This window comes from Macrosteles quadrilineatus, unplaced genomic scaffold (assembly GCF_028750875.1).
Source record: "Macrosteles quadrilineatus isolate MER2022 unplaced genomic scaffold, UCM_ALF_1.0 Scaffold_2__2_contigs__length_208266976, whole genome shotgun sequence".
Lineage (NCBI taxonomy): Eukaryota > Metazoa > Arthropoda > Insecta > Hemiptera > Cicadellidae > Macrosteles > Macrosteles quadrilineatus.
In genome coordinates this window covers 14,659,268-14,673,972 of record NW_026542595.1, presented here as the reverse complement: position 1 = coordinate 14,673,972, position 14,705 = coordinate 14,659,268, and the positions used below count along the sequence as shown (strand labels likewise).

Here is a 14,705-nt window from a genome sequence, read left to right as displayed (position 1 = left end):
ACCTTCGAGCATCGTCACAAGAGCGCGAGCTTGTTATGATGCGCACCAGTCTGTGGGAAACCGAGGCACATGTTCGCGAAATAGCAGTACAAACCATAGCTGCATATACTGAAAATCGGGAACTACAAGGTCTGCGCCTGCGTGGCACAGTATAGTGTGTAAAACATTCACTGCCCCACGTGTTAACTTAATACTTTCTGTTATTAGTTTGATATAGTATTAGTAAATTGACAAGAGTTATCCTGTAAAGCAGTATATACTGAGGAACGCTTATTAAATAAAGGCATTTTTTATTTGATTTGATTTGTTGTATTTTATTTGTCTTTGTTGTTTGGTTATTACAGTACCGGTATTGACTTCTTTGTTGTGCGGTTAAGATGTCCTTTAATCACAAAAGAAAGTTTTGGTCTGAGTTTATTGGGCTTTATAGGTCACAAACGTGTTCTTGGGACGTGAAAAGTGTAAACCTTTTAAACAAATAAATGAGAAAACAAATTAAGGAGCTATTGATAGCAAAATGCAAGGGGGTGTTTCCTGACAGTGATGATAAGTTTGCGAAGACTGAAATTAACTCTTTGAGAGCTTAATATCGATGTGAACAAAATAAACTGATTAAATCTAAATCTATAACTCCTATACTCTAAATACGACCCTTATACACTTATATTAAACAATACAACCCTCATGTTCTTAATACCTTATTTCCCAAAAACCATAATACGTACAACTAATAACTACCCAAATAATTGTAGTGTATAATCACACGTTTTTTTTTTTAAGGAAAATTTTATTCTTTTGTGACTTTGCTTGCAACTCTAAAAAATTTCCTTTTTAAAAAATGCAAAATGAAAACAAATAGTAAAAATTAACATGGCGACGATACAAAGGAGTTTATTAGAATGATTTCAATATAACTGTTGAATTTGCTGTTATAGCCCACTAATTGCATCGTCAAAGACGGTGGTGCGCGCGCATGTGTCTTTAGTGTGTGGTTACCAATTGAATCGCACATGTGCCTCGAGCCGCTCGCAGTCACCTCACCACGAGCCACGCAAGGCACATGCGCGCTAGTGTGTGGGCCACTTTAGTTGCCATTTCAAATCACACTGTATTACTTAAGTATACAGAAACCAAACCACATAGTAAACAAAAACATCAACAAATGATTACTCATTTGTTTTGACATTTGCTAACAAAGCGTTATCAGCTGGAGAGGCTATTAGACAAATAAGTGGAGAGGGGGATATATGTAAAATTCCCCTTAAACCGCCTAAATATTTCAGCCAGATTATAATATACAGAATGTATAGAAATTCAGTGGACCAACGTGGTTTAAATGTTTATCATACACCTTAATTTTTATTGTTGTATCTATTTACAATGGAGTGTTTACTATTGGTCCTCCATCGTTGTCTATAATTCTTAATCAAAAGTTTAAAATAGAAAATGAAAGTTACATATCATATTTAAATTGACCGAAAGTCCTTAGTTACTCACACATCCGCCATTTTGTTTTTCTCGCTTATTAATGGTTTAAAAAAAATGGTTAGAGATACTAAATTGAAACTTTGCAAAAACATTTATGACAACTAGACAAAGCTACAAAAAACTATGAACATTTTTAAAATTCATAAAACAAAATGGCGGCTAACAAATTAAAATTTTGTTTCTTAAATTACTCAAAAACCGTTGAGTTTACAAAACATTTACAAGCATAACTTGTTTAAGATAATTTAATTACAAATCGATTGAAACCTTAATCTTTGAGATTGGATGAATATTAACTGAGATATGGCAGCTTTAGTAATACGTGACCGCTGGAGGTTAGTTGTAGTGTATGCCGAGGCATGCGGCCTTAGTCTGCCACAGCAATGCAACAGTCTGCGTCCGCTTTGAAAGTTATTTTTAAACGATTCTAGATTATTTCAAACAATAATAAAATATTACATAACCCCAAAAGTGTCTTTTTTGGCAATTATCAATCATTAGGATGGCTTAAAAATTGCACACCTATTTACTGTTTTTAAAATTCACACTAAATACCCTATTTTTTTAACCAGCTGTGGTGAAAGTCAACATAACTTACTTGTTTACAAACTAATCAGCTGATTTGATTTTGTCTGAAGATGTTATTGTTTATTCAATGTAGTCGGATCCTCTAACCTTATACAGTGACAGTACACTTTAAAAGTAAGTAGTGTAAAAAGTTAGAGGAACTGACTACATTGAATAAACAATAACATCTTCAGACAAAATCAAATCAGCTGATTAGTTTGTAAACAAGTATGTTGACTTTCACCACAGCTGATTAAAAAAATATTAGTAACTAATCGATAAACAATATTTTTAAGACTTTGAATAAGTATATTGCCCTCTAAAATAGATGTTCAACAGAATTTATTTTAGTATACTAAAACATATACTTTAGTATACGGGAATTAGGCGTCGCCGGCCGCGGGATTTAATGCGAGTACTACCCTATTAGCACAAATATATATTAAATACATATGAATTTATATATTTAAAATATATTTTATATATCGAAAGTGTGTATTAATGACCGTTTTATCTATCTATAATATTAAAATGTAACAGGGTTTTTTTTTTATTTCACGATTCTGAATCAACCACTTAACGGATTTTCACGATTTTTGTGTTGAAAGAAATACAATTTTGAGAACTAGGGAATGTCTAAGCCATAATTTTAGTTTACGATTTCAATTTTAGAAATTAAGTTTTAATTTTTTCAAAGTCTAGCAGCCGACGCCAACATTCTTGACTAAAGCTTTTGCTATAATACCATGTGCTTAACGTTAGAGCTGTAAACATTCAGCGTTTGTGACACAAATTCAGCATTTGGATGAAAATGAAATGACATACGTAGAGTTGATTTATTTATACTATGGAGGGGAGGTAATTAGGAGGCGGGGCTTCGCAGCCGTGGATGCAATGACAGCTACCAACGCAGGCAGTGACAGGGGATTATAGGGGTCGCCGGAAGACTGCTCCCCGGACAACTACCCCCCCCCCCCCCAACAGGTTCCTACGTCATGTTGACGTCAGAGATCGGGGTGGGCAGTTTTCCAGTCACGGACATTGTAAGTTTCGTTGTCAAACTGTTCTAAACTAACCTAACCGAACCAATAAAACTTGCTGTAATACATCAAACATTATGTTTGATATTACCCACAAGCCTTTTCTGTTATCAAACGGAATTATTCGAATTAAAAATACAATTACATAGCATCACATATTGCTAGGGGGGGTAGTATTCCAGTCGCGGACACGGCTCCCATATTGGTCAAATGGCAGATTTCGTGACGTCATGTTTCACCTGGGGGGGTAGTTTTCCGGGGGTTAGTATTCCGTATCCCCGATTATAGGGTGTTATATATTTTCTATTTGCATTCCTCAACAATCATATGTTATTTTAAATATTTATTATTCCTGATGTTTTTACTATTGTGATTATCAAAACATTGTTCTCAATACAAGACTCATTACAACACCATCTTGAAATAATTTATTCTAATACTAATTATCTAATATTACTTCAAGTATTTTAAATAGGGTCACTCAAGAATTCGGAGGTGGCGGGACAGATTTGGGTTCGGAGGTGGCGGGACGCGGGGATAGCGGGAGCACACGGTCCGGGTTTGCGTGTATGTGTGTGCGTGCGTACGTTTAGGTGTCTATATGTGTGGATGCGTACAGAGCTACAGACCACACCTGTAGTCCGATTTTTATTAAATTTTGTGTGTATGCTTTAAACAACAGTATCTCAAGGTATTTTTTTCATTTTTTGAAATTTTGGTTTTAATGGTGCTTTGACCATACCAACCCATAAAATAACGGAAAAATCTGATTTTCTCAAAAATGGCCCGAAAGATTTTGATTAACATTTACTGTGTTATATTCCTTTAAGTTCTGATCAACAATGTGGTAAAAATCCCATTTCCGTAAACAGTACGGTTAAAATGTTATTGTAACTTATATGTTATTTTCCAAAAAAACTTCATAAAAACAAAAAAAAATCGGATTTTAGGGAAAAAGCTGGTTTTAATTCAAATTAATTCGTCATGGTCCTTATAATTATAACAAATAGTGCAACTCCCAGTTGCTCTACCAATTATGGTTCAAAACCTATTGCAACTTTTGACATTTTCCCTATAAAATAACGGGCGTACCGAAACTCCCCCGCAAAATTCAGGTAGATACCGAAACTCCGCCGCGACTCGTAATCCCGCCCCAGCGGCCCACCGATGGTGTCTTCCTCTTCCTTATTGCGAACAGTCTAGACTGTGAACATGTTTGGGTCCACGAGGTGGAGGGGGTCATCCGTGAGGTGGGGAGGATTCCTGATTGCGAACACATTTTGAGTGGTCGGAGTTTTCAACCCTTTCATAGAAACCTTTAACAAAATGATTTTGCCTGAATCACAACTTAAGACTGGTAATATACATAATGGAGCAGGACGAATGACGTAGCAGGATGAACTCAGCTTCGTCTGAAACACGCTGGTGATCTGTAGCTCCAACTTCAACATTTTCTCTAGTAACAAGTTTTCCCTTACACTTTATGGATCTCTCCTTCATACACAACCACGCCACTTCATCTTTCTTATTCTCTCGAAACCTCCTGTAAGTATATCCTTTTAAATGACACTCTGGTTCCCTCTCTCTGTTTCAATGAACTCGGTTGAAATAGTAATAACTATCACCACCGGCCTACTACTTTAACTACTAATAACACTATCACCACAAGCCTACTATTTCACCACAGTCTAGCGAACGAACCGACGAACTGAACTTGCCTATACTCTTAATCCCATGACCATGGATACCCTAGGTAGTATTCGACCTTGCCAACAAGTTGCCTCCATCTCTCCCTGTTCTCTGAATCGTCTTTCATTGATCTTAATCTTTGCAAAATTTTCTCCACCTGGTTGTTCTATCGACTCTTGGGTCTTCCTCGGGGTCTTCTTCCTGAGTGTTGCGTTTTGTCTCCAAACTTCTTTTATTAGTCTGCCATCTTCCCTCCTCCATACATGGCCAGCCCACCTTAGTCTTCTGCTCTTTGCTTCTCCTACTATGTCTGGGGAATGGTACATGTCCCTCATTTCTTGGTTGTGCCTAATTCTCCATCCTTCTCCCTCTCTAACAGGTCCAAATATTTTTCTCAAAACTCTGTTTTCAAATGTAATCAGTTTCTTTTCGGTTTGTTTGTCCACAATCCATGTGTCTTCTCCATAAAGCAGGATTGGTCTTATAATAGTCTTGTATACTCTTAATTTTGTTTTATGCGACAGTAATTTTGATTTAAAAATATTGTTTAATGCATACATGCTTCTATTTTCCAAATTTATTCTATTTTGAATTTCTAATAATTCATTACTTTTTGAATTTACAATTGAAACCAGGTATTTGAACTCTTAAACTTGTTCGAATTTATGGTTTAGCACTTCAACAGTTTTTCTACCATTGTTTCCCGGGCCAAAATATACCAACTTAGTCCTTTCATCGTTTATTTTTAATCCTATTGATCGAGTTTTGTTAACATACTTGGAGCAACAGTCATCAGCCCATCCCTCACGTTCAACAACAGTGACTAAACCATCTTTACAGAAATATTTGTTTGCAGTCTGGATGACTCATATTCAGGTAGTCCACATAATTTTTGAGGTGTTCGCAAAAAACACGCGACGATTTTACCCTTGCGTTCGCAATCTGGCCTGTTCGTAATTACGACACAACTCCACCGATATTCCCCCGCTGACCTTCCTGGAATCCAAGGGGCGGCAATGAAGGGGAGAGAGTTTTCATTGTCATTGTAGAACGCGGAGATTCTCCCAAGACTAATCGCGTGGCATGACAAACCTCAGGCGGCTCAGGTACCTTCCACCCTCGCGGGGGAGTTTCGGTTAGGGAATTAGCGAACCCTTTTGGTCCAGATGGTATTTGGGGGAAAATCGGTCCGCCGAAAATAACGTAGTTACTCCCACCGATTACCCATGCATGATAAAGGTTGTTCACAAGCTAATAGGAGAAAGTATGTGTCAGATTGCTGATACCGTTTATTTAATACTAGCTGCCCCGACAGACGTCGTCCTGCCCTAATGCGGTTTTATGTCAATGCTCGTTCATTTTCAAGATGAGCTCGTTCGCATGGCTCAATCACGTCCTGGTTGAAGTTCGTTTGCTACGCTTACTCACCTTTAGGTTGGAGCTCGTTCGATGCGCTCACTTGCCTTCAGGCACAGAAAACGTACTACTATAACCCAGAATGCCAACCGCATGGTAAAAAGCATTAAGCAGTTTGAGAGAGCTTTGCCTGTCAATCCGTAGGCAGCGCCACCAGCGTTGCTATGCTATTGCATGGTTTAATTAGTACATTGGTTTGCTGCTACAAGGAAACTAATATAGTGCAATTTTTGTAAAATATTAATAACTTAGTATAAAATAAATAAATTTGCAAAGTTTGATCAAAATATATCCATAAACAAGCAAAATACAACAGTTTACAAAATTCTACATAAAAATAATATGAGAATGTTAAATTAACAATTTTTTTAAATTTTTTCCGTTGCCAATAACCGTACAAAAACACTTTTACATATTAAATTATTTGTTTTTTTAAGCTCTTTAAAAAGGTATAGAGAGAAATTGGGAAACTTTGTGTTTTGAGGGTGAAAAATGAGAAAAACCAATTTTACCCCATAAAACCTCCCTTAAAACCCAGTTTTCATGATCCGATCATGCTGGTTCGCGAATTCATTCAAGTTTATCCTGCCTTACACCTTTAAACCAAATTTCATCAAAATCGGACAAAAATTACTTAAGTTATCGCGTTCACGGACGTATATATATATATATAAATCTATATATATATAAATCTATATATATATCTATATATATATATACATATATAAACATTTGAACGAATGGTGTTTTTGGCCTATGGGGACATCAAAATGAAAAAGAAAATCGGTCCCGGGCCTAAGTCTTACCGTGCCACCTATGGTAATAGCTACTTTAATAAGGAAATTCACTAAAATAATAGTGCTGCACCCTGTTGGTAAAACTATTAACTTTTCAATGCTATTGAACATCACAGAATCAAATTGTTTAGTTCAACCAGCTGTTAAGATTCTTTAATTCCATTTAAATATGAGTACTCATAAGGTTAACATGGGAAACTTCAGAGCTACTGGGGCGGAGCCCTTTTGACGGATCTGCACCAAACTTCACACAAAACCTTCCTTGAATAATGCTCAATAATGCCTGAAAGTTTCATTATAATCTGTCGAGCGGTTTCGGAGTCTATAAATGACAAAGAAACATACATTTGATTTTATATACATAGATGTTTTGGGTGTTATATGTTGAGAAACAGATATGAGATTTAATTGTACAAGCTATACTTCCCTGTCCCTGTTAAAAAAATTCAGACGATTAAACTGAAGTGATTTTTATAGGATTTTTTCCTGTTGTCAAAGTTATATTAATTAACTAACACAAGCAATCATTGAGCTAACGGTTTGCATAATTTTGTACAAAGTAGTAGCAATAAGTCATTTCTGTACAGCCTATGTTTGTGGAATCAATTTGACTACAAGAGCAATAACCGATAGCATTATCGAAGGAATTGGCTGGTTTTGTTGAGAAAGAGCCAAATGGTGCAATCAGCAACGACTGTAATTTTGACAAAAGCGTAGTCTTATAGGCTACTAACCTGATCCTTACAGACTATTAATTCTGGTTAGTACTAGTACAGTAGTAGCCCATTACATGGATTGATACTATCAGAAACGAACAAATGACCCACTGACCTTTATAACGTTTAACATAACATAAGATATATTTTGAAATGTTGCTTTGATGAAAACCTTAAAATATGCACTAAGAGTAGACGCAGCAAACAAATGTTTTTAAATAATTAATTATAAAATATACTCATACGTACTTCCATGGGGAAAGAACTTGGCATATATATCCTTGAAGGCGTCCTCACACACAACTCCTTCTGGGCATTCCTGCAATGAAATATTTAGTTTTACTTCGTTGTTAAAAACGGATGAATAGTTATTTTACTAAACAGCGTGTATATCTTATGGCATTATAGCTTAATTAGTCCAGCTTATATAAGGAGTACCTGGGGACCGAGCTTTGCTCGGGGAAAATCATTAGTTTACTCTGAGAGCAGTCTTAGTATTGCAAATTCTTTAATCCCTTCCCACACTCCACACTACTCGCCTTTACTACTTCCTTCACCATTTCCTACGTCGTGGACCTGTTTCCTTCCCTTCTCATAGCATTTAATGATTTCAGATACAATAATCTAACAGCTACAAACGGTTCCCAAACTCTGCACTGCCAGCCTTCACTACTTCTTTCAACACTTCCTACGTCGTGGACCTGTTCCCTCCCTTCCCATAGCGTTTTAGGATTCCTGATACATTAATCTAACTGCAACAAACAGTTCCCAGTTTATTTTTTCTACATAATTAGATTTTTGTTGGCAGTTCTATAAAGTAAACTTGTTTTTAGGCCAGAAATAAACTATTTCCAAAATTTGAAGAAAATCGTCGAGGACGTTGTCGAGATCTTTGTGCAAGCAAGCATACACACATACGCATACAAGCAAACATTGCTCATATAAGAATATAGAATATATAGGATAATAATAAGAAACTAGCTGACCCGGCGAACTTCGTATCGCCTAAGTTATAGGTTTCCCCTAAGACAAAGCGATGGAAAGAAAGTACCGTTACGTTTAATTTTCAAGATGATCTCGTTCGCATCGCTCAATCACGTCCTGGTTGAAGTTCGTTCGCTACGCTCACTCACCTTTGGGTTAGAGCTCGTTCGCTACGCTCACTCACCTTTAGGTTGGAGCTCGTTTGCTGCGCTCACTTGCCTTCAGGTTAGCTCGTTCGCTACGCTAACTCGCCTCCAGGTTCAAGTTCGTTCGCTACGCTCACTCACCTTTTGGTTGCAAATTAGCTGTTGTCATAAATGTAAAAGAAATAATAGTGCTGCACCCTGTTGGCAATCCTTGTAACTTTAATGCTATTGAACATCATAGAACAAAACCAACTTGTTTAATTGAAACAGCTGTTAAGATTCATTAATTCCATTTCTCATAAGGTTAACATGGGAAACTCCAGAGCCACTGGGGCGGAGCCCTTTTAAGAATTTCGAAACGGGAAATAGTTTACGTCCGATTCGCATACCTACAGAATTTACACACCAAATTTCATAACGATCGGTGAAGTCGTTCCGGAGGAGTTTGCAGACAAACACTGTGACACGAGAATTTTATATATTAGATGGCACGAGTTATATTACGGTTCCGATTTGAAATGGGATCTCTTAATTACTCATTAATTTTTGTTTTATGTGCAAAACACCTTATCCTTATCATCATCGGAACGGTAAAGTCTGAAGCCGAAACGGTAAGCGTCTTCCAAGATATTTTAGACCGTTGTTAATAAAAATAAACTACATAAATATCTTTCCACCATAATTGGTGGCTGAAAGTTACCTCGACTTCGTCTCGAACTTAAAAACTATCTCGAGCCGGCAAAACCATTTCGGTCCGTGGTACGAACGCTATTTTTCACCACATTATACCACTATTATTACTATTCACCACAATAATAATGTACTCTGTCAACACAAGTACAACTTTAAGGTTATGTGAAGAAATAATTTGAGGAATCAGCAAAAATAATAATAAACAGTTGCTAGGCAGAGGTGACAATAAAACGATTCTATTGCAATGCTATGGATTGGAAACTGATTGTGTATTTAATATGCATTCATATGCATGATTTTGCGACAGCTGATTTTGCGGCCCTAGGGATGTAAAAACCTGCTCGGTCCCCCAAATGACGATGACAGCTGGCATGGCCAGCAAAACGTAACTTTCAGCCACCAAACGTATGTAAAACAGCTAATAACATCATAGTGTGGTGAAAAAAACAGTTTACATTGTTATAAACTATTATAATTGTGGTATTTAATCACGTAATAGTAGTTTACTCAATTAATGATCGCGTAAAGATAGTGTTAACGATAGAAGTAGAAACTTGGTACAAGGATTGGCGAGTGCCTAAAATATGTATATAAAGTATATTAGAATAAGAAGGGTAAATGTTTTTTCACCACACTATGATGTTTTTAGAGGGGTTACATCCGTTAATTGGTAGCTGAAAGTTACGTTTTGCTGGATGCCAGCTGCCATCGTTATTAGGGGACCGAGCAGGTTTTTGTATCCCTAGGGCCGAAAATTCAGCTGCCCGCTGACTTACTTATAAACATGAATGTATATTAAATACACAATCAAAATCCATAGCATTGCAATATAATTATTGTTTTACTAGCAGAATACCCGTCCTTCGTACGGGGTTGGCGTTTGTATAAAATGCTTATTGCAGTTATACTCATTCTTTGTGTTTGCAATGGAAGAGGACACGGTTTGAGAAAATTTGGTTCTTTTAACTAACGGAAGCTATAGAATAACACGTTTACCATTGCCATAATGTTCTACTACTACACCTAAACAATAAGCAAGTAAATTATCGAATATTCACACAATATCCATATATTATTTTGAAACGGGTTTTCTTTGTCATAGCTATTTTGAGCGAACGGCTGGGCGTAGAAATTCGGTAGGGGTGTCTAAAGAAAGGTCTTGGTCTGTAGATGAGCCCTCAACAGAGAAACGAGGTAAATTTCTTTGGGGCTCTGCCCAGAGGCCTTTAAAGTTCACTCAGCAGTTTTGTTTACATTACGACCATATGGATAATTTTACACAACTTTTAATGAACCAGCTGTTCATATTAAAATAATAGTATTTAAAGGTCTACTGAAACTGTCAAAATTAAATGTGTACATTATTATTTATGACTAGCTGTTTGCCCGTTCTACGTACGGGAATCTTGTAGTAAGTTAAAACCTTATATTCAGAACAGGAGTTGGTTTGCTATTTAGTGTGCATTTTTCCAGATATGATGGCAAAACTATAACTGTTTAGGAATACATATAAACCTTCTCAAATACAATATCTGACAGTTTCAAAGCCAAAACGAATGCTTCGCAATTAAATTTCACCCGATCGTGTTAGTCCATATTTTATATCAAACGATGAAAGGAATTGCTTTACAGTATAGATCTATGAGGCATAGCCCTAAGGTAGGCCTGTAATTGAAAGTTACTTTTCACACTAAAAGTAGTTAAAACACTACCTCAACCTCACTACTGCACACTTTATTCGGGTTGAAATTTTTATTAACAATGGTGCTCTTGTCTTTTCCACGAAAAATAAGGACATTAATGCATTACCAATAGACATACACACACAAATGCAGAATTGAGTCCACACAACATTTTGGAGTCCAGACAGAAAACGCTAAAAATTATACAGTAAGACATCAATTAAATTGAATAAGCAATAAGGTGCAGTGATTATAAATAAATAGTGAAAAATAGTGATGTGTTTGTATGTAAAAATTATTCTTAGCGGTACTGCTACCACCGGTTCTAAGGAAAAGTAGCAGTACCGGTACCAAAAACCAACGTTTACATTTGAGAAAAGAACTGTAGTACTTACGACTAATTCAAACTGTCCTTCTAATCAAACTGTATTATAGGTGTTAATCAGTTGGCAATTATATAAATAAATAAATACACACAGGCCACAAAACATGTAACATGTAACGTAAACAACGTAAAGCTTTGAAAACTCACTATGGTTTGCTAAAAAAAAAACTTTCACTTGATGTGGTGCAGTACCGGTACCGGAAGTTATTAATCTCCTTTGGTTTTAATTTTTTTTTTAGTTTTCGAAAATCAAAGTTAATTCCTATTAATAGCATTATTTGTAAGCAGCTTTTAATGTTCTAATTAAAATTAGAACATTAATGTTTTAATTAATGTTTAAAGATCGCAGCAACATCCACGATCACCCACTGCAGTCTTGATTTTTTACTTTGCACTTTACACAACTGTCCTTGAAGCGCCGTCAATGAGTGGAAACCTTTGTAAGCTACGGTATTGGTGACGATGATTAAAAAAATGTAAGTTTCCTTGCACTAATACAACACTGATTCACGGTATTTTCCCCGGTTATCAAAACTCAAGAACAATCGTTGCACTTGCGATTAATTAAACCGGTTAAGTAAGGCACAACGTTTTTAATCTCACTTGGTTTGGATGTGCTGACAAAACTTGATCGGAAATGGTTGCGGTATTTGTAAACAACTTTTAATGTAAACATATCGGTGACAGCTAGAAGTGAAAACTAATCCAAATAGCTGATCGTTATTTCATAAAATGTAATGTAATAGTAAACATTGGGAGAAAATTTGACAAAAATCGAACAAAATTGGGGTTTTGGTGGTTCGTTATTTTGTTTTCGAAGAAGCGAGGCCATGTTTTTATAGCCAAAGACACTCTCACCAATCCAGTAAATACAGAAAAATGATTAAAAACCTTGATCGGTACTCTAGTTTTCTAGGAGTAGGCCGCGTAAAATGACATTTTGGCGTTACAGACGGAATCACAGAATGGACAGACAAACAGACATACAGACAGAAATTGAGATAAGACTCGTTTCGGCTTTCTTAGGCTATGAAACGTAAAAATAACTAAAAACCGCATGATTCTAAACAATGTACAGACAAAACTGTAATTTTATTTATATAGATGTTTAATTGATTCTCCACTGCATGGCAAGTTTTTTATAGTTTCAACTAAATGATGAATTTATGATACGTTTTAAATGTTTAGTTCAAAAATCTATGCTTTATTGCTCTTAGAAAATTTTAAATTATGAAATCAGTGCAACATATCAATTTCAATTTTCAAAGGAACATATAGTTATTCCTTATCGGGTTAGCTTATATATATTGTAAGGTTTTCACTTGCCTTTTTTGTCTACTTTCAATCATTATTGAATTCAAGAAAGAACATCAGAAATTCATTTATTGGTATAAAGGTTTTCGATAATCGGGTTGAAAATTATGTCATAGATGAGTACGTTGAGAGCTGTGTTCAAGTTTTGGAATATACTAACTACAGAGTATGTTTCATCTATGGTTTTGGTGAAGTAGTTGAATTAATGGCAATTCAGGTATTTAAAAAAATTGTACAGGGTTTTTACTTTGATGTACATATGTGAGCTAGGTCGAACAACGCATCTAAACCTCTCTACAAACAAAACATTCGGAAACACAACAGTGTCATCACATCTCATCGCATTAGCACAATTTGTTACCAAGGCTGGACTAGGTTATGGATTTGGTTCCGCAAATGTTCAAGATTTGTGGTCAAATGTTCTACAATTATGGTCCATTCCATCTATGAAATACATGCACAGCTTTATGTGATCGATACCAAAACTACCCCATAAGTTAATCGATTAGCAAGTAAGTACAGGATGATTAAATAAATGGGTCGATGTGGCAAGAGAAGGAATTAAAATTGCTTGGATCAAAGTAAGAATGTTACTGCTCAAATAAAAAAAAAGATTTAATATGCTTATAAAATTCTGTATTTTTATGACCAAAGATGAAGATTCACTTATAAATCCGAATACAATCTGAATGTTTTTTCTAAAGCAGATGGAATTAGTTGTTAGTAATATTGACTCTTTCCGTAACATGATAGACTAATTATATGAACTCCTTCTCCCATATAGAAAGTGGCTTTGACATGAAACAAACTCATGAACAAACAATTATAAGACTCATAAAAAACTTTTTGGGCAACCTAAAGCCGATAAAAAGGTAGGAAATATTGTGTGAAACGAATTCATCAATCACGTTTTTTAGGTAACACAATCATCATACTTATTATTATGCTTATCCCCCCTTCATTTAACTAGCATTTTAATAACTTCACTCTATCTATAACAGTTAGCTAAATTTACTTAAAACCTCAAGATTAACCGTCGATTTCGGCGGGGTTCCGCTAGTCAAAACATTATTATAAATTAAAAACATAAACTGAACTGTAAACAATCCTACTTTAACAGTTCTCATTGTGCATCACAGCCTTTTGTTGCAGCTTAGTTCAAATTAGCTATGTTGTTATAAATGAAAAAATAAACGGTATCAGCATTCTGACACATACTTTCTCCCATAAGTTTGTCAACAACCTTTATCATGTGTAAGCGGTGAGAGTAAATATACAAAAATGGAATTTGTACAATTTTCTTCAGAATTTCAAGGACTATAACATACTACGTTTTTATCAAAATCGTTCGAGCCAATTTTGGGAAAATCTTATTTTCCGTTATTTTATGGGGTTTTTATAGGGAAATAACATAATTTACAAAAACTTTTTAACCGTAATTTTTACAGAAATGGGATTTGTACTATTTTGTTCAGAATATAAAAGACTATAACACACTTAATTGTTATCAAAATCGTTCGGGCCATTTTTGGGAAAATCCTATTTTTCCGTTATTTTATGGGGTTTTATGGGAAAATCCCCATTAAAAATAAAAATTTCTAAAAAATGAAAAAAACTATCAAAATTGTAAGGACCATAACATACTATGTTAAATCAAAACGGGATTTTAGTCTAAAACCCTATTTTTCGTTATTTTATGGGGTTTTTATGGGAAAATAACATAACTTACCATAACTTTTGAACCGTAATTTTTACAGAAATGGGCTTTGTACCATTTTGTTCAGAATA

General features: G+C 35.4%; 1 protein-coding gene across 1 annotated transcript in view; it reads right to left on the bottom strand.

The window, feature by feature from the left end:
* LOC128985574 (Kv channel-interacting protein 1) overlaps positions 1 to 14,705 on the bottom strand; it is a 236,633-nt gene that overhangs the window by 58,776 nt on the left and 163,152 nt on the right. The window contains exon 2 of the mRNA XM_054405188.1: positions 7,963 to 8,032. Within this exon, the coding sequence (XP_054261163.1) occupies positions 7,963 to 8,032 (70 nt within the window). The remainder of the gene's footprint in view (positions 1 to 7,962; positions 8,033 to 14,705) is intronic.